This window comes from Acipenser ruthenus, chromosome 7, assembly GCF_902713425.1.
Source record: "Acipenser ruthenus chromosome 7, fAciRut3.2 maternal haplotype, whole genome shotgun sequence".
In the NCBI taxonomy this organism is placed as follows: Eukaryota; Metazoa; Chordata; class Actinopteri; order Acipenseriformes; family Acipenseridae; genus Acipenser; species Acipenser ruthenus.
The window spans coordinates 13,650,248-13,674,862 of record NC_081195.1 but is presented as its reverse complement, the minus strand read 5'-3'; the positions used below and the strand labels follow the sequence as shown (position 1 = coordinate 13,674,862).

Sequence of the window (24,615 nt, the reverse complement as noted above, 5' to 3'; positions counted from 1 at the left end):
GAACCAAAACTGCTACCACAGCATTTTGCAGCGCCATGCAATACCCTCTGGTATACGCCTAGTTGGTCAGGGGTTCATCCTACAGCAAGATAATGACCCAAAACATACCTCCAGGCTATGTCAGAACTACCTTAGAAGAAAAGAACAAGACAGTAGGCTTCAAATCATGGAATGGCCAGCACAGTCTCCAGACTTAAACCCCATCGAGCTGGTTTTTGATGAACTGGACAGAAGGGTGAAAGCAAAGCAAACTACAAGTACAACACATTTGTGGGAACTTCTGCAACAGTGTTGGGAAGAACTTTCCGAACAATATTTGATTTCCATTGTAGAAAGAATGCCACGAGTGTGTTTGGCTGTTATATCTGCAAAAGGTGGCTACTTTGAGGTGGCCTTTTTTTCCGCAAATATAGCCTTCATCCATGTATTGTATATATATATATATATATATATATATATATATATATATATATATATATATATATATATATATACACAGTGCCTTGCGAAAGTATTCGGCCCCCTTGAACTTTGCGACCTTTGGCCACATTTCAGGCTTCAAACATAAAGATATGAAACTGTAATTTTTTGTGAAGAATCAACAACAAGTGGGACACAATCATGAAGTGGAACGAAATTTATTGGATATTTCAAACTTTTTTAACAAATAAAAAACTGAAAAATTGGGCGTGCAAAATTATTCAGCCCCTTTACTTTCAGTGCAGCAAACTCTCTCCAGAAGTTCAGTGAGGATCTCTGAATGATCCAATGTTGACCTAAATGACTAATGATGATAAATAGAATCCACCTGTGTGTAATCAAGTCTCCGTATAAGTGCACCTGCACTGTGATAGTCTCAGAGGTCCGTTTAAAGCGCAGAGAGCATCATGAAGAACAAGGAACACACCAGGCAGGTCCGAGATACTGTTGTGGAGAAGTTTAAAGCCGGATTTGGATACAAAAAGATTTCCCAAGCTTTAAACATCCCAAGGAGCACTGTGCAAGCGATGATATTGAAATGGAAGGAGTATCAGACCACTGCAAATCTACCAAGACCTGGCCGTCCCTCTAAACTTTCAGCTCATATAAGGAGAAGACTGATCAGAGATGCAGCCAAGAGGCCCATGATCACTCTGGATGAACTGCAGAGATCTACAGCTGAGGTGGGAGACTCTGTCCATAGGACAACAATCAGTCTTATACTGCACAAATCTGGCCTTTATGGAAGAGTGGCAAGAAGAAAGCCATTTCTTAAAGATATCCATAAAAAGTGTCGTTTACAGTTTGCCACAAGCCACCTGGGAGACACACCAAACATGTGGAAGAAGGTGCTCTGGTCAGATGAAACCAAAATCGAACTTTTTGGCAACAATGCAAAACGTTATGTTTGGCGTAAAAGCAACACAGCTCATCACCCTGAACACACCATCCCCACTGTCAAACATGGTGGTGGCAGCATCATGGTTTTGGCCTGCTTTTCTTCAGCAGGGACAGGGAAGATGGTTAAAATTGATGGGAAGATGGATGGAGCCAAATACAGGACCATTCTGGAAGAAAACCTGATGGAGTCTGCAAAAGACCTGAGACTGGGACGGAGATTTGTCTTCCAACAAGACAATGATCCAAAACATAAAGCAAAATCTACAATGGAATGGTTCACAAATAAACATATCCAGGTGTTAGAATGGCCAAGTCAAAGTCCAGACCTGAATCCAATCGAGAATCTGTGGAAAGAACTGAAAACTGCTGTTCACAAATGCTCTCCATCCAACCTCACTGAGCTCGAGCTGTTTTGCAAGGAGGAATGGGCAAAAATTTCAGTCTATCGATGTGCAAAACTGATAGAGACATACCCCAAGCGACTTACAGCTGTAATCGCAGCAAAAGGTGGCGCTACAAAGTATTAACTTAAGGGGGCTGAATAATTTTGCACGCCCAATTTTTCAGTTTTTTATTTGTTAAAAAAGTTTGAAATATCCAATATATTTCGTTCCACTTCATGATTGTGTCCCACTTGTTGTTGATTCTTCACAAAAAATTACAGTTTCATATCTTTATGTTTGAAGCCTGAAATGTGGCAAAAGGTCGCAAAGTTCAAGGGGGCCGAATACTTTCGCAAGGCACTGTATATATATATATATATATATATATATATATATATATATATATATATATATATATATATATATATATTTGAATATAAACAATAGCAAGTCATTGTAATACCATCAAAAACCTATAAATACCTTCAATGTTTTGATTCAAACATATGCTTCCTTGAGAAAGATATGTACAACAAATCAAAACACTGGGCTGCTGGCTTTTTGAGCTAATATATATATTGTGGCAGAGTGTATGGTGTGAAGGTTGACAAGATGATGAGGGGTTGAAAATGCCTATAAAAAGGTTAATTGGTTTGTGTTTGATTGTATGTTTCATGGAGCCAGGATTAGGATCACCTGGCTCAATTTAATTAGGTACACCTGGATTTAATTAGCAGGCAGGAATATAAGCAGGTGAAAATGGTTGTTTTGGTAGCTGTGAAAGACCCAAGAGGAGGAAGCCTGTAGGATCAGACCTAGAAAAGGTATTTAATACAAGAAGTTTATGTTTAAAACCACCCGGTAAACAGCTTAGCTGTCCGGCTCACAGTTAAGGATTTAAAAATGTAGGTAGTACTCCTAGACTGAGTTAGGTTTTTGTTTGTTCATTTGTTTTGTTTTGTAAATAAAAAAACGCACAGGCACTGCCCTGTTTCACCTGAACTATGGTTTTTTTTTTAGTACTTCTTTTTAACCCGAGAAGACAGTGTGACGGTCCCGCACGGTGACAAGACACCCATCTTGTCACAATATATATATATGTGTGTGTATAAAACAAAACGCTAAGACATTCCTCATCCTGATTTGATTTATTGTCAGAAAGGACAGCATATCTTTACTTTAAACATCCAGATGAAAATACATCAGACAGAAATACACTACTTGGCACCATAGACGCAAACAACAATGTATATCAACAAATATCACACACTCTAATAAAAAATGCATCTAATATTATATCATCTATGTTACAAAAATAAAATATTGTTGAAAAACAGTATGAAGGATCATTGACAATGTTGTACTGGGTGAAGTAATCATAATTTAATATACTGTAAAACCAGAAATGTTTGCGGTTTTCAAACCCTCTACATGCCACACAGTTTGCACAACATAATACGTACAGAACAGCTTGCCACACGTTACACTTCCAGACATAAGTGTTAATGGACAGTGGTATTGCACCTTCCAAATTACATATTGGTATTAGATTTTTAATTGTATAAGGATATAATGGACGAAAATACAGCACAGTACATTACAGCATCTAGAGAATGGCTTATCACATTTGTATGGCAAACCCTTTCTTGATGTCTATGCTGTATACCTATGGTACACATTTTAACATCACTGCATGTAAGTCGTGGGGGTTTGTTTTTTCATGATCGTTTTGATTTTGTATTTACAGCTGTGATGTGTATGTTACTGACATGTTTTTTATAATGTTTGCCAACTAAATAAAAGTTAGCAGGGTAAATCCTTAATACACCAAAAAACGGCAAACATTTCATGCTGCAGAAACAGCCATAGATGAGCATCTGCCAAATACAGTTGCTGCAGTCACTTTATTGCTTTACAACCTTATTAATGACTCGGTTTTCTATAAATATAACTCTGCGCCATTCTGTTATCTAGCAAATAAATGAATGCAAGTTAAATAAATAATGTGCCATCTTGTTATTGCATTCATTATCCTCAATAGTCAAATAGAAAAACAACAAGAAAGACTTTTTTCAGTGTACATTGTATGTAGCATTTAAGGCATGGCTACATTAGCATACTTTTTTACAGTACAATAAAATATAGAACAGTGAGCATTGAAATAATTTTTGCAAAGCAAATCAACTGTAAGCTTTTATATAAAATAACTAATGGTATGTGATCTTGTATTTTGGTTTATATGGAGAAGTTAGTGTCCAGATATGACTCTTATGATAAACAGCCTTTAAAACAAAGCCATTTCAAATAGACAATCATCATGAAAATATATAATGGTTGCACATAACTTGCAATTTCTAATTGAATTCTGCAGACCATTGTAAAGAAGGGTCATTTTTATATATTATAAAAATAAGTAAAGTTTTAGGTACACATCAAATACCAGGTGGCTTCCAGGTTTACATTGGTACAGGTACAGACAGATGTGGTACTACTTTTTCATGAGCACTGGGATACACAGTTGTCTCATGCTTCTTTACTTTAACACACACACAGATTGTAAGATTGAATCTGGAAAATGCTGTTTTTATGCTTGACCCTTTGTAGTCTAATTTATTAGATCCTTGACCTAACATTGGCGAGAATGTCAGAATGATTTGTTTTGAGGACTGATTCATTCCAAATGTCAGGCTACAAGAGACATGCTACATATTTCTGATGTGACATTTACTTTGAAATAGGAAACCGACTGACTACAGAATTCAATTGGAAAACTATATCATATATCCTATGTTCGGTAATTATTTGCTTGCATAGGTAGATATAAACATAAATATGTTTTGTCATTTTGAAAAAATAAATATGTAATAAATAGTTATTTCTTATATTATCTTCTCATTCATTAAAGCTATATAAATTACAGGAAACACAATGGAACTGACTGAAAGCCATTTTACGTGGCTTCTGTATTAGCAGGTAAAAATGCATTGCTGCTAGCTTTTCTTTGTTACAATCTGCTACTGTTCAGAGCTAATGCACTTACATACAGCATGACAACTCTATATTTTACAACATTTGTTTTACATATTGCACAAAATAGATACATACCACATTAATCCAACTTTATAGGATATTACAGTTAGTACTGTATGCAACAAATTGGACAGTATATCTACACCTAAAGTCAGAGACAACATTTTTTGTGGTTTATGGAGTCTGAAGGATTTCTACTTTCAAACTATAACTTATATCATGCATCAACCAGCTAATTATCAAAACAGCAGCAGGCAGATACACAGAACTGCATTCAAAAGTTGGATGAATGTACTGTAGCATCGTGTATATCAACCTTATGAAAGCATGAATAGTTTTAGGAGGAAAAAACAAACAAAAAAAAAAACAGGTTAAAATATTACCTGTATCCAAAATGAGCAGAAAGCATCCTTATAATGCATAAATGAGTCCTGTTTTTATGATCAATGTCATTCTTTACTGTTGCTGCAGGAGGTATTGTTAAAGTAACATTAAATATTCTTTATAAATTGTAAATAACTAGCTAGTTTATACTGCACCATTCACATGGTAAACACATAACACAACAGAGAAATACAGTACCCTGGATGAAATGTAGACAAATATATACTGTATATTTACATGATATTGTATATTACATGACATGAGAGTGTAAATTGTATGCTTTTTACTTAAACTAATATTTAAGGAAAAACATAACACAAATAACACATCAATAAAAAAAAAATCCTCTTTGGTAGCCAGTATCATGTGGATATAACCTTTCGCTCAACTAGTGTTAAGGTGCAGTACCTACAGGTATATGTAAAGTGCTATAATCTATGTATATTATTTTGTTTGAATTACTATGCACTAATGTTAATAAGAACTGGTGGTTAGCATACTAAAATTGACTAGTTTTACTGTAGGTACATTTAAGTAGATTTTATTGGTGCATTTGTTCATTATGAGAACCGGAAAGTTTGTCACTGAACCTTTAAGCTTTACCATGGTGCATATGTTACTGTTAAAGTTAAAATTTCTGAGATTATCCAACCCAAATTGATACATTCCAATAAATAACAACATAACCCTTGTTCTAAATTATTTTTAACCTTAATATCGTAATACATATACTTGCATGCTGGTATTACCAATGTACTTATACATTACTTTATATACAATGACTAAGCCACTAAGCTTTGCTTCGAATAGTACTTAAAAGCCTTTTTTTTAAATATATCAATTTAACATTTAACAATTTTATGTTTTAAATTGTTAATTCTTTTTTTTTTCTACACCCTGCTCCAGCTAATCCAATCATTTAGTACTGAGAGATTTCCTTGTCAAATGTGAATTAGTATACATTTGCATATATAGTACAGTGATATAGTTATATCAGCAAACTAGGTCATTCCACAGAGGCTGCAGAGGTTGATGCCCTGTGCGGAACTGGGTGATTTGACATGTATAAACCCAGCTCAGTCTTTATTTAGAAGACAACATGGCCTTAACATTCAGCCTTGATGCTGAAAAGCAATATGGTCCCATTACTGGTTGGACCAACCAGATCAGTGGAAGAAATTAATGAATAATTAAATAAATACACAAATGCATATATATATATATATATATATATATATATATATATATATATACAATACAGAAATGTATAAAAAGCAATGCCCTATAACATCTATGTTAACTGTATAAAGTCTCAAAAAAATAATTTAAAAAAAAGAACCATGATTTCTTGCACGCTTTAGTCAGTATGTACACCAGAAGTATGGATAAGCAGATTGAGTTGTCAGGAGTACCTGAACAGTAAGGTGTTTGGGTTTTACGATATTATATTATGATTTGCTTCCATTTTTCACATGTTTGTCTGCTCCTTCCTTTTTATCAGCGGTCTTGGCTGCCATGTTGTACTTACTGCACAAATCTCTCATCTCAACCAGACACTCCTCTATAGCTTTTGCAAAGACGGTGGAACAGGTTTCCTTACAGTCTCTGAAACTTGAAATGCAGAAGATGATGTGATCTGATTGAGGATTGTAGCAGGCACCATAGCCATTGGGGACCACAGGACCATAGCAGCAGAACATCTCTACTGTGGTGGGAACCTGCAAAACACAGGGAAGCAAGGTTGATTTCAGATTGAAAAGGCCCTGGACTAACGTGAAGTTACATCAATCAAGTTTATTAATGTACTGGTATTATGATGTGGATAATGAAACCATGCAGAATAAATATATTTTTTCACCTGAACAAACAGAATTTAAGCTAGATTATATACCTTTTTAATATTTAGAGAAACTCACTTGGCTTGTTGAAAGGATAAAGCAATTGCTTTTTAAGAAAGTTTCATCTGTAAATATCTCTGGCTTCTCCATCTTCAGCTCATGAGCCATCTCTCGAAGTCCAAGTAAGTGATTGTCAATTGCCATTCCAGTAATGGACTAAAAATAATGAATAGATTTTTTTTTTTTTAAACCCATGAATTTGATTCATTAAACTGTTTGCCACCAATTTTACTCTAGAAATCCCTAACAAAAAATATATTATTTTTCAAGAAATAATATGAACATTTGGTACAGAATTGTTAAGTGCATATAATTAACAATAACTAACAATAATATATTGAATAGTGATAGCTTCATTAAAGGGACAACAGGGTTATGTTCTTCTTTCATAATAACATCTAAAACAGACATTTTTAAGCTATTACTTTACATATCTTTTAATCTGGGAAATAGTTGGTGTTTGAGAGACAATAACACATTATGGTTCTACATGATGATTTTAATTAGGTCATTTATCATTATGATTAATCAAATTGTCAGTCTAGATGTGTACATAACAGCTTAATATAAAGTGTATCAAATTAAAGGACATACATCTTAAAGATCCATAAAACATATTTCTTAATAATATTAATAAATAAAGGAATACTAATGTTATTCCTACTTACAAGGATAGTGTAATTGGTCTGAACATTAATTGCATCCCAGAGTCTTTGCATCTTTTCAGAATCCTAGAATTAAGAAGAAACCAATAAATGCCATTATACATTTCCTTTCACCAAATTCTATTGTATTGTTTTTTTTACACCATCTGTGTTTTTCTTCATTTAAGCCACATCACAAATACAGAACCTTTGAACTTAATGCATATAAAACCCTTTTTTTCTCAAACTATGATGTTAAATTGTACATCTATTTTAGTATAGCACCTTAAAATGCAAACAAAGGTGAAATGGAATTGACCAAGAAATACATACTGGTACTGTGGATTTTCCATCAGTCATTGCTTTCGCAAATTCTAATGCTTCATAAGTAGCTGACCGGATGTTATCCACTCTTCCCTCCAGAAAGCGACGTATGGAAGCACTTTCATAGGTAGGAACTTGCTTGCCATGGCATCTATAAGTAAAACAATATGTATAGTCCCCACTCTTTGGAAGAGGTTTGCCATAAAAAGCTGTGTTAAAATGTTCTTGAAGTTTTTTGTCATGAGATATTAAGGGAATGGAGGATTAGGAAATGGGCTAGTAGACACCAATTTTTATCAATTTTCGATGTGGCCCTGTTCATTTCCAAATTTGGATCCTTCAAATCCCTAGTCACTATCATCACATCTGCCTGAACTCACTAAGCCCTTGGGTTGGATTTCCACAACTGCCACCATGAAAGCTACTATTGCTTTTGTGAATTCTAGCAACCTGACTGTGAAACACTTTATGCAACTAATTGCAAAATGATACCCAACTTCAGTAATTATGCATTCCTAAATCTTTCTAAACATTATAAAATCAGGCTTAGTGCATTAATACTACAAGATAATAACTAAACCTGTGGGATCAGCTTACCTGTAAAATGCCAGTTGCAGAGCAACTTGGATGTAAGCATCTGGACTCATTCTTTGCTTCTTTATAAATTCTTTGCCATAAACTTTAAACTTGTGAACATTTAGGTCCAGATTCCTAACCAACCTAGAAAATGTGTAATCATAAAGAAAATTAAAACAATGGATGGTCTACTAAATGTCATAATGCTGAGGGTGTTCAGTGCATTGCTTGCCTTTTGATTCTACATTAAATTCTCAATCTGACAAGTGCACTGAGAATAACAGTTTACAATCAATGCTTTAATTTATTTATTTGTGCAAACAAGATTAATCTGTAGTTTCAGGCTCAAACAGCAGTTATAATGTAAGAAACATTTCAAGCTAATGTGAAAGTTTCATAACATACCTTTGTAATTTATCTGCTGAAGAAGCTAACAGCCCCTGAACTTCAGGAGAACATTTCCAACGTAACTTTCTAGGAGCAGAAAGTTCGCAAACACTAGCAGCTCTAACAAACTTAGAAGGGCTCCCTTTCCTGTAAAACATAGGCAGGTCATGTTTAATCAACATACTATGCTGGGTGGAACCTACAATGCTTTGACTGATGGATCTAGAAAGTTTTCTTTATCATCGAATGATCCCCAGTGGATTATAAAAAGATCTACTTTTTTCCTGTAAAGCTTTATTTGAAAATAACACTATGTTACAGGCATAACACCGTCATAAATGCTTTATTAAACTGTGTAACCCATGTAAAATACTTCATAAATACGTTACACATAACATTCTTAGTATAATCCATTGCAAATCTTATCATCTTAATGTTACAAATAATCAAAGGCATGCTGTATCAGTCTGCAAAGTGCAAAAAAGTGTAGTTTCTAATGCTTTTTTGTGAATAGCTTAAAGCCATATTAATGATTAAAAGCTAGAAATAAACAGCTCAGAATGTTTTCATAGATGCAGTTTTGTTGTTTCTTACTAGTTTCATAAAAGAGTGTTTTTTTCCACTTAGTGTCAACTTCAAATTAAGTGTAACTGTTTTGTTGTGCTATGAGCAATACTGTCCATGTAACAAAACACAAATGAATGATGAAAATCCTGATGAAAAATGTTGCTTACATGTACTTCAGAAGATGCTCAGTGCACTGTACTAGTACAATTCCTTCAAAAGGGGAGTGCTCACAAACAACGCCACAGGTCCCATCCATTCCAATAACAAACTAAAAGAAAAATATATAGTTTTAATTGACATACATCATTTTAAATCTTACATCCACAGAATGTACTTGTAAAAATGTAATTGTGACACTTGGACAGACAGGTGCCTCCATATAGCCCCAGATTACAATACTTGCAATAATTTACCATATGGACTGATGGAAACCTCCATCCGTCTCCAGGAAAAATACAGTGTGCTGCTGAGCTATATATAAATTATAATATGCTTTGTCTCCAGTTTTAAAAACATTCTATACTATTGCATATCCTCACCTGCATGGGTTTATCATACCAGCGATTGCCACTGTTTTTATCATAGCCCCCTCCATGTAACATCTGCAGAGCTCGACTGGTATCAGTGAGTTCATTCCCACTTGGATCGTCCAAACACACCAGACATAGGCATCGCTCAATCATGTCTAGCGAGTCTCTATTTGTAGAATCTGGAGGGAAAAAAAGATATATCAACAAATTTTAGTAATTTAGTACAAACAGATAAATTGTTGAAGACGTTTACATTTATGGCAGCTTAAGATGTTTTGCAATATCTGTGAATCAAACATTTGTATTTCCGTTGTATTTTCTCAAAACTGCTTGTCTTTACAGCACATCACCACTCAATAGAAGATGGATACATGTACTAGTAAATGAGATGCCTTTAGGGTTCAGATGTAAAGAGGCTGTTGGTTTGTACCAAGGAGATAGTATCTAACCTTTCATGATTACTGCCCTGGATTCAGCCCATTCAGTTCTTCCATCGGATGTTAGCAGACCTATCGGGGGAAGGCGTTCTTCTTCATTCTCTGCCATTTTAAGTATTTTCTCTAGCTGAGTGAATAAATCTCTTTCGCTGAGACGTCGGAAGTTTATCACAACATCTAAAACAAAGAACTAGACAAAGAAAAACGTTGTACAACAATTATACATCATTATTAATACTAATAATAACATGTCCGTGACTATTGTCCACCTTGTCTGTGTATTCAAAATTTGAGCTATCTAAAACATGAAAAACCAGATTGCCATGATCTACATTTCCAGTGGTTCTCTAGATATCAGTATGTAAAACTCTAAATTCGACATACAGTACTGAAGGTACGAACATACATATTAAGTTGCCTCCGCTATAAAAAGAGACAACTTATTCAAACTCTGAAATAGATTCTACCTCTATGCTTTACACTTGCCATAGTAGATGATATTTGAACTAAAGAGTGGAGTGAGTTTGAGCAAAGCAAGTGGGCAGTGAAAATCCATCAATTTTGTTTTTGAGGAACCACTATAGCCTTATAGTCATTGCTTTTTTGCATTAAGGCAAAGCACAAATAGCACAGTATCCTAACTAGGGCTCCCAACTAACTCTGCATGAATGAAAATTGAATAACCCAGTGGTCAGCTAAGAAGGAAATGGAAATAAAAATCAAGTAAGCGGCAATGGTTTTGAAACCGCGGATGAAATGCTGGCATTAATGTGACATGCTCTAGCAATACGTTGCTTTTGTCTCTGTCAGAAGCATTCCAGATTAAACCTGGGAAATGTAATCAAAAACAGCTAAGTTAGATGTACTGCTGTACCCCAGAGAGGGCTTCAGATATCATGGATACATTTGCACTCACATGTTCTCATTAAAAGTCTATTTCATTTATGAACCCTGGGTTTTCCCAGTTCTAATAGACTGAAGCCAAATCTTTTGTTACTAACCTGTTCTCTAATATAAAATACAGGCATTGTACTTAAAAGTTATACATATGCAGCCAGATTTAAGCATTTTTGTAAAACGTGCCAAGCTAAATGAAAGCCTTGTGCCAATCCTCCACCACAAAAATATAAAGGCTTTTGCAGAACCTTACAGAGATTAAGAGGAAATTCGTTGGTAGTACGGAAAAGAAATGAAGACATGAAAGTGTTCATCTAACATGTAAATGTTCTGTCACACCTTGCCTGGTTTCCATCATTGCATTGGTTTCTATTACTTATTCTGCTTTGATCATTATATTTATGTTTTATTTTTATTTTCATGAGAGCTTTGTGTCAACTGAGCTGCTTAAAAAGGTAGGTGGTTTTTCACAGACCTAAATTACTCATTTCATTTAAGAGGCGAAATGGGACTGAACCCAAAACTTCCATATAAATTATCTAAATTGAATTGGTATAGCCTGATCTTTCAGTCAGTCAAAGCACCAGTATTTCCTGCTCTATGCCATGATACATCACAAACAACCCCCTTTAATGACATCATCCATTCAATAACGCTATGGTTGACGTCACCTGCTTGAAAGAAACATGCCTTTCTTCACCTGAGTAATGTCAGGTCAAAACATTGACAACTGTCACATACCTCAGACACTAACCAAAATTCCCCTCATTAACCTTTTACCTCTGTTGAATGAAAATGCCAACTGACTAATTGGACACTTCAAGTTGGATTTAATAACTTATATATTAACATAAGGCAGTACAGTATATAATGGAGTTATAGGACAATGAGTGTCTGCATACGGGATGTATAGGCTTCATTCTCAGTTCCCCAATATTCCCTCATGCACAGATGCTTGTTGTCCAATAACCCTAGTGGTTTCTCCATATGGGTCTTATGATTCAATATAAATCACTTTTTAACCTCTCAAGCGTTTTATACGAAAAGATCCTGACCTGGTTTTTGCATGCTATAATAATATGTTCTGGCTCTGGCATGACGCTGTTCTTCTCAGCTACCAGGGTGTCCTTCTTGTGGCCAGGCAGGCGGTAAGATGAGAACAGTCTGTAGTATTGCTTCATGCAAAGTGGAGTCCCTGCCAGCTGCCCTCGTGCATAATCTATAGGCAGGGCATGTCTGTTACCAAAGAAACAACGAATGTAATAAGTTATACAAGGTTTCCATCAAAGATGGCAACAAACATCTCAAAAATTCAAAGGCAAGGAGAAATGAATTCATGAAAAAAATATACAAGTACACCTATTTGGGGTTATGGTAGAAGCTTCGCTCTTATAGTTTATCATGTTATCAGAACCCCTCAATAGGGTTACAGCCCTATTATGTACAACTATAATATAAGCATCAGAGCTCATTCTTTTGCTTATGTATGAATTCTTGCCATAAACTTTAAACTTCTAAACATTAAAAAAATATTTGTATCCAAATAAACTGTTATTCCATGGAAAATAATGATTCTGATTTATGCCAAACAATATGACATTAACATATGGAACATATTTAAATACAAATAACACAAGAAATGTAACTTACACATCAAGTAAAGCTTTGTAATCTAAAACTCCAGAAATTAGATGAGCAGAAAACCTGTAAAACAAAAGTTTAGGGGAACAATCTCTGTTAATTAAACATGGGAGGTTATTACTGCAATCTCTGCATTGTGTACTGTTAATAAAATATGACCTATTCAGCTGCTTTCTTAAAAGGTAAATAGCATCTAATGACATTTTAAGTGTTATTACTCCAATTAAGATTATAACCTCCCTAGTTAGCATTTTAGATAAATTCACTGTTGTCTGTTGACTTTTAAGAGACGAGACAAGCAGGTGAAGGGAAGAAAGTTGAAATGTCACAGAATTACATTACAGTTTTGAACAAGGAGCTGAAAACTGTGAAGGCAAGTCCACTGCTACAAGTATATGGGAAATAATTTGATTTTAATATAGAAACAACTAGCCTTGGTTGGTTGTACAACGTCACAAAAAGGTGGTCTATTTATTCAGAGACTTAGCCTTACAAAAACATATACAACACAATTGATGGCAACCTTCAATTCTACCTAACATAGCAATATTGAAAGATATATAGGTGCCATAAAGAATTCCATTACCAATGCAGCCCAAGATATATGGTGGGCGTTGATGTTAGTCTTGGGTGGACAGAGCCTAAATGGGACTTAGATTGATAATAATTAATAATATTTCTTAGCAGACGCCCTTGTCCAGGGCGACTTACAAGATATCACATTATTTTTACATACAATAACCCATTTATACAGTTGGGTTTTTACTAGAGCAATCTAGGTAAAGTACCTTGCTCAAGGGTACAGCAGCAGTGTCCCCACCGGGGGATTGAACCCATGACCCTCCGGTCAAGAGTCCAGAGCCCTAACCACTACTCCACACTGCTGCCCATTGATACATTGATACATATGCCTCCCCATAGACTCTCATTAAATGCATGCCATGTATTACCTTCTGATTATATCTCTGAGGGTTCAGAGAACAATTTCAAATTTATTATCTATGAGCACAAAGCTCTCTGACAGTCCAGAAATAATTCAGGCTGTACATTTGTACCAAACAATGTAGCATCTCTCTCTCATCCTCTCAATGTCCTTGCCTTCCAGAATGGAAACACTAATGTAATTATGGTTAAATTACAGGGATATGCTTGGGTTTGCTCTTTAGAAGGCAGAGATGATAACTGTGTCAAGTTACAGCAACACAGATATAGAAGCTTCAACTCTGATGTTTTACCTAGTCCATCAGATTGTTGTACATGGTTAAACAATAGAAAGGGAAAGGTGCCTTAAGGATATCAAAACCAAGCCCCAGCCTCCTACGCATTGTGAATACATCATGTGTCACAGTTGTGTGATGTGTCAAGCAATAGACTAAATACAGGATAACACTATGATAACGCTGATATGATTGGTATTAAGGAAGAAGAGGTACCTGAGAAAGTCATTTTGATCATGGAAATTCTGTTGTGGGAAGACTATAGCAGGGCTGGAGTTCACAGGAAGAGCTAACCTGTTATTCAAGTACATGTCCTCCAGCCAATAGTCATATACCTAGGAAATTAAAAACATGCAGCACAAATTATATGGTTTCTAGGAACATGATCAATAATAATTAAGGGGAAATATACCCTTTTAGAATTACTGTATATATTTATAAAATAAATATATATCATGTATATGTATGTATGTGTTGGTTGGTTTAAAAAGGGATTATTCAAAATCTTTTTTGCATTCTAAAACAAATACCACATAGGCACACTGACAATATACATTATAAAATGACTTGGATGAACAGAGCACTCTGTTACATTGATCAGGTCTTATTGCTTAAACTGAACACACTTTAAAGACTGAAATATTTCCAAGTAACTGTCATAGTTATTGATGTTATGAGATTATATAGAGAAATCTGAAATCGATATAATTCACAGTTGATTTAAACAATATGTTTTTGGAGTATAAAAGCCTTAGGTGGTTAAAGTCCAGGGCTTGTAACCAGAAGGTCACCGGTTCAAATCCCACCTCTGCCACTGACTGACTCACTGTGTGACCCAGAGCAAGTCACTTAACCTCCTTGTGCTCCGTCCTGCGGATGAGATATTAAATCAATGTCCTATTGTAAGTAACTCTGCATCTAATGCACAGTTCACAGCCTACCTTTGTAAAGCACTTTGTGATGGTGGTCCACTATGAAAGGTGCTATATAAAAATAAATATATTCTTATATTATATTATTATTATATTTTAATAAGAATCTGTTGTATTTGAAATGCCAGGAGAACACTTGTTCATGCATTGTTAAATAATTAACTGTATTCCTATTTGTTAACTTCTATTAATTAATGCGTGTGGGATACACAGATATTTAATAATATGCTAATAATTTTATAGCAAAAAGCATTCACACATTTAAGCTAGTTCCAATTTTATTGGATGTTAAAAACTGGTATCCTGTTTTTCTATAAAGGCTCTTACCCAGTTTTCAGTTTTCTCTCTCTTTTCTAGCAGCTTTTGTTGTAGAAACTCCCCAGTCCCTCCAGGAGCTCTAAACTTCTCCACAATGACCTTGGTCCTCTTGAACTCCTCCTCTGTCACCAGATGCTTCATGCACTTCAGGTACATGTCTGTGGTCTTTTGCAAAGGAGGCACTGGAAGCTTGGGTAACACCTAACCAAAAAAAAGCAATCCCAAACAGATGCATTCATTTTTCAAATGAACAGTGGTATTGTTCTTGCAATGCCTAATGTTACTATAGAGTGAGTCTCTACACAGTCAATAATATGAGGGAGATGCATGTCAAAGTTCAGTAAAGTCAAAGTGAACTGATTTACCATTTCCACAATTTTTCAGGTGTTTTCCAGTGTTTATTGGCTATCAACTGATTTCATTTTTTTGGTATCGGGGGTGTTTTATCAGGTTTTATTGGTTAAAACCGAAAATCAGAAGCCCTATTTATAAGACATTTAAAGACACATTGCTGGTGGTTTATAACACATCCTTACATTAAAGTGTTACCAATATAGAAAGGTATGTTTTCAACATAGTGATCAATAGAAGGTTTGAGCAGATTATAGGATGGTGGTTGTAAAGGTTTTATTTTTTATAACATATATAATAAGATAACAATATTGTAAAAAGTAAGTGTAAAAACTATGTCAAGTCAACACATTTGTGATTCTTATGGAATATTTCTTCCAACAAACATTATCGTATTGTTATAACAACTAATTGTGAAAAAACGATGGAATATATGTACTTGTTATTAATGTAGTTCTACTTACACATGCATTGCAAAGTTAAAAGTCATATACATTGAGTGCAAAGACAGTATGCTAGCAGTTTAGTTAAAATCTGTACTTGTAATGTCTGATATATCAATGGTAAATATGTGGATTTTAACAGGTTCATAATTTTGACTAATAGGGTCTTTTTATTTATCAATGAAAATATTGTTTGATACAATGCAATACAACATAAAGAAATTATTCAATATACAAATAACATTTGAATAATAGAGCTGTCTCTATTAGTCTTTTGCATATGTCAATATATACTCTATATGCCTACTTATTACAGTTTTAAAATACAATTTAGATTCATATTTTTATACTGCAATTGGATGTGTTTGCTTTGCTTTAACTAGGTCCGACTGGAAATTACTTTAGTAGAGTCATGCGATAAATGCGTCAAATGGAGGCAGCACCTGTGTTGAAAACTGGAAGGAAGTGGACAGCAAAGGAAGTCATGGAAGATGCAAAGGCTGGCCTTTGAATCGGTGATATCATGGGGCAAGTTCAATATGGAAGAGGAGGTCTTGGTCTCAGTTCAGCTTCCCATGGCACAAGGCAGCCCCAGCTCAATGGAGGAAGCTGGTAGTCAACGAGGTGTAAAAGCAGGAGGAGAGGATGAGGTGCGTAAAGGCAGTTTCCCAGGCCAAGCAGGGAGAATGGATGAGATGGGAGGGTGTGGAACAATGGAACAATGCAAGATTGGCTGACGAGACCTATGGACAATGGAAGACAAACATAACATGGCCAATAAGTTGCCACCAGTTCCATCAAAACATTAGACACAAAGGACAACATTCCTCCGTCCAGAGGAGCGACCACCAAGAAAATTTATTAAAACCAAGCTTTGTCTAGGACAACTGGAAGCTGCTAGAGACTGGAAAATGCTGGCAGATGTTGGTCAACGGCTTATTTTTTCACCTGAGATTGACACCACTATCAGCACACCTTGTTCACCTGGTAGAGTTAACAGTGCCATGGGAGGATGCTGTGGATGAGGCGTATAAGAGGAAGAAACTTCGGTATGCTCAACTAGCCGCTGAAGCAGAACAGCGAGGATGGAGAGTCCGGGTTTACCCAGTTTAGGTGGGTTGTCAAGGATTTGTGGCACAATCTACAACCCGGTTTCTCAGAGACGTCAGATTCAGTGGTCAAGAGTTGCACCGCACATTGAAGAACTAATCTGAAGCAGCAGAGAGGAGCAGCAATTGGTTGTGGTTGAGACGAAAAGATTTTGGTTGGGGATCTCAAGCACACTAAAAAGAAAGCAACGTTGATGCACAGGTAAGTCAGCTGGGCTGAGCTGAGTGGGGGAAGAAGGGAGGTGATTCTGGGATGCCAGAGTCACAGTCGAGCCCCCTTGAGGTGCTGTGGGCTAGTCGATGAAACACCAAGGATGGAGGGTGCCCACTTGAAGACCCCAGAGATGTACCCTACTCAGCTCAATCCAGACAGTTGTCATGCTGAGGCGCTGGGAAGACCACACTGTGGTTGATCCCTGGAGCCACCATCGCAGATGTTGTGTGTGCTGATGCACCAGGGAGGAAAAAAATAAGCTGATCCCTGGAGCCAGCATTACACTTTAGCCATCAACACCAGGCAAAAGGATATCTACATCATCAGACGGAAGGAAACGCAAATGGATGGAAACGCAGATGGATCACATTAGTTTACTGTAAATCTACATCTTAGTTGGTGCTTATCTTGGCGAGAGTTGAGTATAAAATCAGCATGAAGTTTTAACATCTACTCTCATGTAATGGAAATCATGAACTATGAAATGGGTAAGGAATTAAAAACATGTAATAAGTAAAAAGAAAAAAAAATGACAATATGTGTTTTGGAATGTTACTTAATAATCATGTTGATTAATATGAATAGTAATAAAAGCTGTATGTACATAGCTGTCCTTATGGCCTTTGGGTTTCCCTTGTTCTTGCCTGGGTTTCTCTAGGACAGGCATTCTTGATGATATGGAGAGACCAGCCAGTGCTAAGAATACTCAGGGTTTCCTGCATAAAGAGACAAAGAAAGTACGATTTAAGATAATACAGTTTCGTCAAATCTTGCAACTTTAAAAAAAAAAAGAAAAAAAAAGATAATACATAGTAAAGCAAACTGAACAGTAGCCAATAGGGAGCGAGCTAGAATATTGACAAACGAGGTGACTATATATAATTAATGATCAGCGCTGTGTGCACGGTAGGCTACAGCTTATTCTAGTACTGATTCTGAAACATATACCTTTTAAACACCTGTTGTAATTTATTTAACTAAACTAAATAATCTACTTATTGCTCACCAACACACATGGACTAATAATAATAATAATAATAATAATAATAATAATAATAATAATAATAATAATAATAATAATAATAATAATAACGGTACTATGAAGTTTAGGAATGTCAGGCGAAACCTGTTTAGAAAAATATAATTTGGTTACTTGTTTTTTGGTAAAATTGTCAGAAACAAAAGTGTATGCTATTCTACATTCTCCACACTAATTCAGCGTTATTGGAGTTAGAGAACTGACAACATATTTCGTTGTGTTTTAAATGGCAGTATTATACGTTGTATTAACAACAACAACAACAACAAAAACATTTTATTCAAAATGCAAATATATATATATATATATATATATATATATATATATATATATATATATATATATATATATATATATATATATATATATAAAGAACTCAAGTAGAAACTGTCATTTGTGAAAATCATAAGCTACAATGGTTAGCAAAATTGCAAAAAGATTAAAATAAATGATGACAAGAAAAATATTTGGCTTTCCAGTTGAAAGCTACCCATCCTTACCTGTCCGTGGCTTGGTGTAGGTTAGGATGACACATTTAAAGTTGTTCAGTACTTAGAGGTTGTCTCTTCCATGTTTAATTTGGGCTCCAGTGGACAATAAAAATGTCCAGGAATAAAATAGTAAGCTAAATATCCGGGTATTTCCATTCAGACACCTCTATATCAAGCTTGCATCCCACGCCTTGCTGGCTTGGAGTTCTTCAGTGAGCTCAGTATCTTTGGAGGTACTTTGCTACCTTCCCCTGTTGTGTCCAGCGACTCCTCCCACTGTAATCTATTCGCCAAAGTCTAGTCTATGACAGTATGGTTTTCCAACCCACCTCAGATAGAGAATGTTGTTATTTCATCCTGTGCCACTGATGCTGCTTCATACAGAAACATTTAATAAAGAACTAAGACTAATAATACCCTTGACCGTGATCTATAACAGGTTTTTTTAATTAAACAATTATTGTGCTGAAATAAAGTGAAGTGGGTGAAAAGGACAGTTATACTACATTTCAATTACAATTACAAAGCATATGTTATATGTATACAGTGCAACACAAACGTATGTCGTCCATACATAGGATCCCCCCCACAATCTTGTTCAGTATACATTCTAATGTTATTCTTCAGTACACCATTGTACTTTATGATTGAATATCACTCAAATGTATCGATGTGCTCTGTCGGGGTATAATTAAAAGTTGCCGTTATAATTATGTACTGACATAAACGATTGCGGCGAAACGGAAAGAAAGCGTATTTATCACTCACTTTAATTTAGTTAAACTTGAAGAATTTTAATAAATAGGATGTGGTAAAAATAGTCAGGTGCGATGTCCAATGACAAAGGGCAATTCATTTTTTTGTAAAAGTTTGTTCTCGTTTATTTAACCCAAGTGTTTTGTGATATTTTAATCCTTCTTGTTTCATTTACCAAAATATGTGTTTTTCTGTAGAATTTTCAATTGTCCATATGCACTAGTTTAAATGCTATGTTATTATCGCATACCATAGCATTATGAATGGTAGAAACCAGGATTTAAATCATGTACGATAATCCTACGGGTCTATTCCCCAGTGTTGAATAAGTCGTGCAGGGAAGTTTTGTGTTTGTTTAAAAATGAATGCTCTCTTTGGATAAGCACCACTATAAACCGATAGTTTGTGTTCTTTCCTCGTCGCTTTTTTTGTCATTGTTTGTAAATTTACAATATATCTATATTATAGGGAGACTGTGTGGTCCAGTGGTTAAAGAAAAGGGCTTGTAACCAGGAGATCCCCAGTTCAAATCCCACCTCAGCCACTGACTCATTGTGTGACCCTGAGCAAGTCACTTAACCTCCTTGTGCTCCGTCTCTCGGGTGAGACATAATTGTAAGTGACTCTGCAGCTGATGCATAGTTCACACACCCGAGTCGCTGTAAATCGCCTTGGATAAAGGCGTCTGCTCTATCTATCTATCTATCTATCTATCTATCTATCTATATATACATCCAAAAAGTCTTGTCAGCACAGATATATATGCGATTGCTCATGCGTGTTAATGAGTGTACAGTAGTTGAGAAACAAACAAAAGATAACCCTACATACTGGAAGAACCGTTTTTTTACTTGTTTTGGGTTTTTTGTGGGGTTTTTTTTGGTTAAACAACGTGGCACATATATTTGAAGTTGGCGTTAAATATTTGGTAACCATATTCATATTGGGAATATAATTATATTAATGTGCAGTAGCAAATTCGCTCATTCTTTACCCCATGTTTCACTAAAATGCCATGATTTATAATTTATATATTGAATTAATGAAACATGAAGTTTCTTGATACTGTCTATTTCAATTATTATTCATGAATTGCAGTGTCATTTGGTAGATAAGTGGTGCATTTTCTATTATATTCTTAGCTCGTCAGTGATATGATATGTATATTACATGATTCACTTAAAGGTTGGTTTTGTGTGGCCCATTCACACGCACACGCACACGCACACTCACACTCACGCACACACACATTGACCTGCATTCAAAACAATTAAAATAACCTAGGCGGGAATAACCCTCTAAAAGAAGCTTTTTGGAGTATTTATTAATAATAATAATAATAATAATAATAATAATAATAATAATAATAATAATAATAATAAAACAAATCGTTACCAAGTTAGATTTTTAATAGGTGTTGTTTTAGAATATCAGATGTAATGTAATGTTCCACGCTTCTGTGTACATTTTTTTTAGGCTTGGCGTTCTTCTGACTGCATGCCACATACAGATATGTCTATTCAGATATTTTATTATTTACAATGTAAATATGTACAGCTGTACAACAAGCACTTTATACAGTATCACCTTCAATTTTGACAAACGATATAACTTTCAAAATAGTAAATGCTGAACAGTCTGGCACTGAAACGTCGGGTTTCATTTGTTAAGGTTAAGTAATCCTTGACGTTTCAGATATTAATGTGACATATTGCATTTGTGTCTTCTTCTAAATAGCAGCACATATCAGACAAGATGGTTAGAGAGCGTAACTCATACCTGGGGAAAAAATAAGCCATTCTTAACTATTTACAGTATGTATTATTTATTTTAGTTTAGGTCCCTGAATATGGAAGTATATACGTTTTGGAATACATATTGATATTTATTTAATTTTTATACAATAGTTTTTACGTACACATCTTAGACTGTATAGTAAACTTTGCACAATACTCAAATTTAACATCGATGAATTAACTTTTTACTACAGACTTATTCAAATACGATCTTCGTTGTTGTTTTACAGTTTTTAAGAAAAAATAAAATACATCTGGAAGAAACTAGTTACACAATGATAAGGTTAGGTTAAGATTATATTCAATATTGGTACATAACATATGGCAAATACTGTTCCAACAGTGAAAATAAATTATGTTTGTATTTCAGTTCCTTTTAACTATATTCGGCTCCTGATGATTCCTCCTCTGAAATGGATTGGCTCTTAAAAGTGTCCATTTCATTCAGACCACCCGACATGGTGTTACCAGCTGAACTGGCAAACCCCCTTTTCTTGGCATTACGCTCTTCCAGCTTGATGGCATCATACAGTCCCGTATGTCCCTCTTCCAGAAGAACGTTTCTCTCAGAGTGAGAGGGTTTCATTTGGCACACGTTTCTGAGGAAAAGGAGGGCAGGTGCATAAAGTACATTGACAAGGCCCATGCCCAGGTTTAACTGCACAAAGCCATGTGTGTGTACAATCTGACCAGCCACTATGGGCCCCAAGGCGTAGGCAACAGAATAAGAAATATCTGCAATAGCATAGACACTGCCATATACGGAGACATGACGTACATCTACTAAAAAGGCAAGAGTGGGTAAAAGGGCAGTGTCCACTAAGGCTATCCCAAAGCATATGCCACACAAAGGGGCAATTAGTTCTCCAAAGTTCCTGCAGGCTGGTACAGTGCATGAGCTTGCACCTATGATCACCATACCTAGCGCCCCGTAAAACCATTGGTAGTTGGGATATTCTGCAGCTAGTTTTACTGTGATATAAACACCCAGGACATGAGGAAAGAAGGCAGGCAACCAGGTTAGCCCCATCTCCCATTTTGTGGCACCCATGGTTGTTTCCATCCAGTTGGCTATTGTGGGTTCCAAGAAAGCTAGTGGGATGTTGCAAACAGTTAGCGCTCCAGCCACAACAGCAATGTAGGGGTCAATCATGAGTTTATAAATAGGGGTGCCCACTGGCATGTTCTCTCTAGTCCTGTTTGCAAACGGTTTTATGAAAACCAATAGTAGGATGCCATCTATTAGAGAGATGAAGGCAAGCACTAGGAATGGGACTCGTTTCCCCACAAATTCGTACAAAATGCCACCAAATGGGGGCGCCACCAGGCTCCCGAATGAAATGAATGCCAACGCTATACCCAGGGCTTTACTTCTTTCGGACTCTTCGGTGTACGTATCAGCAATCATGGCAATCCCAGCTGTGTCGGCAAAGGCTGACCCAAGTCCCTGGAGACTTCTGGCTACGAACAAGGTGGCATAGTTTTCAGCAAAGGCAAATATACAAGTAGAAAAAAACATTACAATAAGTCCTATAAAAAGTGGAATACCGTACCCGACTCTGTCTATGAATGTTCCGCTTAAGGGGTTAACAAGCAGCTGTAAGATGGCTTTCGATGCAAAGAGGACCCCTATTTGTAAATCTAAATTTTCTGTGGTAGTTTTATCATGACTTGTTCTGTTAGAAAAAGAACTGGAGTTAATACCTGCAGGGGCTTGGTCTGGAGCAGTATCACCTTCTAGATAAGCGAGATAATCGGGTATAATGGGCACAATGACCATATAAAGCATATTGTCCAACAAGAGAGCTATGCAGACAATGAACAAAATCAGTCTTCTCTGTCTTTGGGGGTCCTGCATAGCAGTGCCTAACTGTTTAGTTCTTTCGCCCATCTCTGATAATTTCTCTGCAGCAGATTTAGCAAGACCGCTCGTCCCTTCTGATGTCATGATTGTTCGTGCTTAAAGAAAACTTTCTTCTTCAGCAAAATACAGAAAGAATCCGTTGCTTATGCTGCAATCTGAACCGCGCAAGAACAGCACGTTATGTGCTTTGATGTCAGACGTACTTATTTATTTGTTTCTTTATGTTACCTGTTTATTGTTGAATTTCTTCATAGCACTTGTTTTTGTATTTTCTCGAAACAAGTCTTGACTTCTTCATACGCAGTTAGTCAGTTCATCCTTGTCATCAGATGGAATTGGATCGTATACCGTCAATGTGCTACTACCTTAATAAAGTCTTGTTTCTGTTTTCTTCCAGTTTATCCCCTGATCTGTGTATTCGCCATGCCCTGCAATTCCACCGCAGGAAGCTGTGGTTGCCCGTTTAGTTAGAAGTCCCTGTAAAAATCGGCGTCTCTGCTTTCTAAATTCAAAACGTGTGCCACCTGTAACTGAGATCTGCTATCATCGGAGATCTGCAATCCTGGTTTTGATGCCATTGCCACGAATTCACTTGTATGTTTCTTGATTCTTAGATTTTTTTCCCATAGGCTGTGACGCACTGCTAGCTCTGCCCCTAGTGGCTCCTTAGCCAGCTGCGTCTTAATGATAATTTAGCGCATGCCAAAACCTTGTCCAATAACAGAGCAGAGTACAAACTAACCGTATTACTTAACTCCTAACTTCAAATGGTGGGTGACCATCAAACTGAGTTTAATAGCTGACTGACTGCTGAATACAGTATACCCCAATGTTCATCAGCTGCGTACATGTTTATTAGTACAATTTTACAAAATGGCTTTTCATTCAAGGAACCTAAGTCAGTTGTCTGAAAACTCCGAGCACTAACAGAAATATAAATGTATTTTGGATGGCAGTTCAAAGATCTTGTCAAAACATTTATTCTCGTTCATGTAGCTTTTTGCTTT

At 35.9% G+C, this 24,615-nt stretch overlaps 2 protein-coding genes across 3 annotated transcripts; both read right to left on the bottom strand.

Annotated features, from left to right (window-relative positions):
• Positions 1 to 2,896: 2,896 nt before the first annotated feature.
• On the bottom strand, positions 2,897 to 19,396 carry LOC117416158 (choline O-acetyltransferase-like). Of its 2 annotated transcripts, XM_034027230.3 has the most exons (15): positions 19,202 to 19,396; positions 18,267 to 18,378; positions 15,555 to 15,746; positions 14,512 to 14,630; positions 13,088 to 13,141; positions 12,493 to 12,673; positions 10,553 to 10,730; positions 10,113 to 10,282; positions 9,741 to 9,841; positions 9,025 to 9,153; positions 8,641 to 8,763; positions 8,053 to 8,194; positions 7,744 to 7,806; positions 7,094 to 7,231; positions 2,897 to 6,895 (listed from the first exon to the last, which is right to left on the bottom strand). In XM_034027230.3, exons 2-15 carry the CDS (start codon positions 18,327 to 18,329, stop codon positions 6,626 to 6,628), a joined length of 1,923 nt encoding a protein of 640 aa, XP_033883121.2. In that variant the 5' UTR covers positions 18,330 to 18,378; positions 19,202 to 19,396; the 3' UTR covers positions 2,897 to 6,625. The 2 variants fall into 2 exon arrangements, with proteins under 2 accessions (XP_033883121.2, XP_058882398.1); XM_059026415.1 differs by lacking the exons at positions 18,267 to 18,378; positions 19,202 to 19,396 and adding an exon at positions 16,783 to 17,026.
• A 1,943-nt stretch (positions 19,397 to 21,339) lies between these two features.
• LOC117415322 (probable vesicular acetylcholine transporter-B) lies at positions 21,340 to 24,223 on the bottom strand. Its single transcript, XM_034025521.3, has one exon. The coding sequence runs from the start codon at positions 23,690 to 23,692 to the stop codon at positions 22,121 to 22,123; it is 1,572 nt and encodes a 523-aa protein (XP_033881412.1). The 5' UTR covers positions 23,693 to 24,223; the 3' UTR covers positions 21,340 to 22,120.
• Positions 24,224 to 24,615: the final 392 nt, after the last annotated feature.

What these genes read in the sequence shown, in the direction of transcription:
- LOC117416158 (XM_034027230.3), bottom strand. Translation starts at nt 18,329, where the DNA reads ATGCCTGTCCTAGAGAAACCCAGGCAAGAACAAGGGAAACCCAAAGGC. An exon ending in ATGGAAAATCCACAGTACCA is followed by an intron (nt 7,807 to 8,052) that starts GTATGTATTTCT and finishes TCTTAATTCTAG; the next exon opens with GATTCTGAAAAGATGCAAAG. An exon ending in TTATCCTTTCAACAAGCCAA is followed by an intron (nt 6,896 to 7,093) that starts GTGAGTTTCTCT and finishes TGTGTTTTGCAG; the next exon opens with GTTCCCACCACAGTAGAGAT.
- LOC117415322 (XM_034025521.3), bottom strand. Translation starts at nt 23,692, where the DNA reads ATGACATCAGAAGGGACGAGCGGTCTTGCTAAATCTGCTGCAGAGAAA.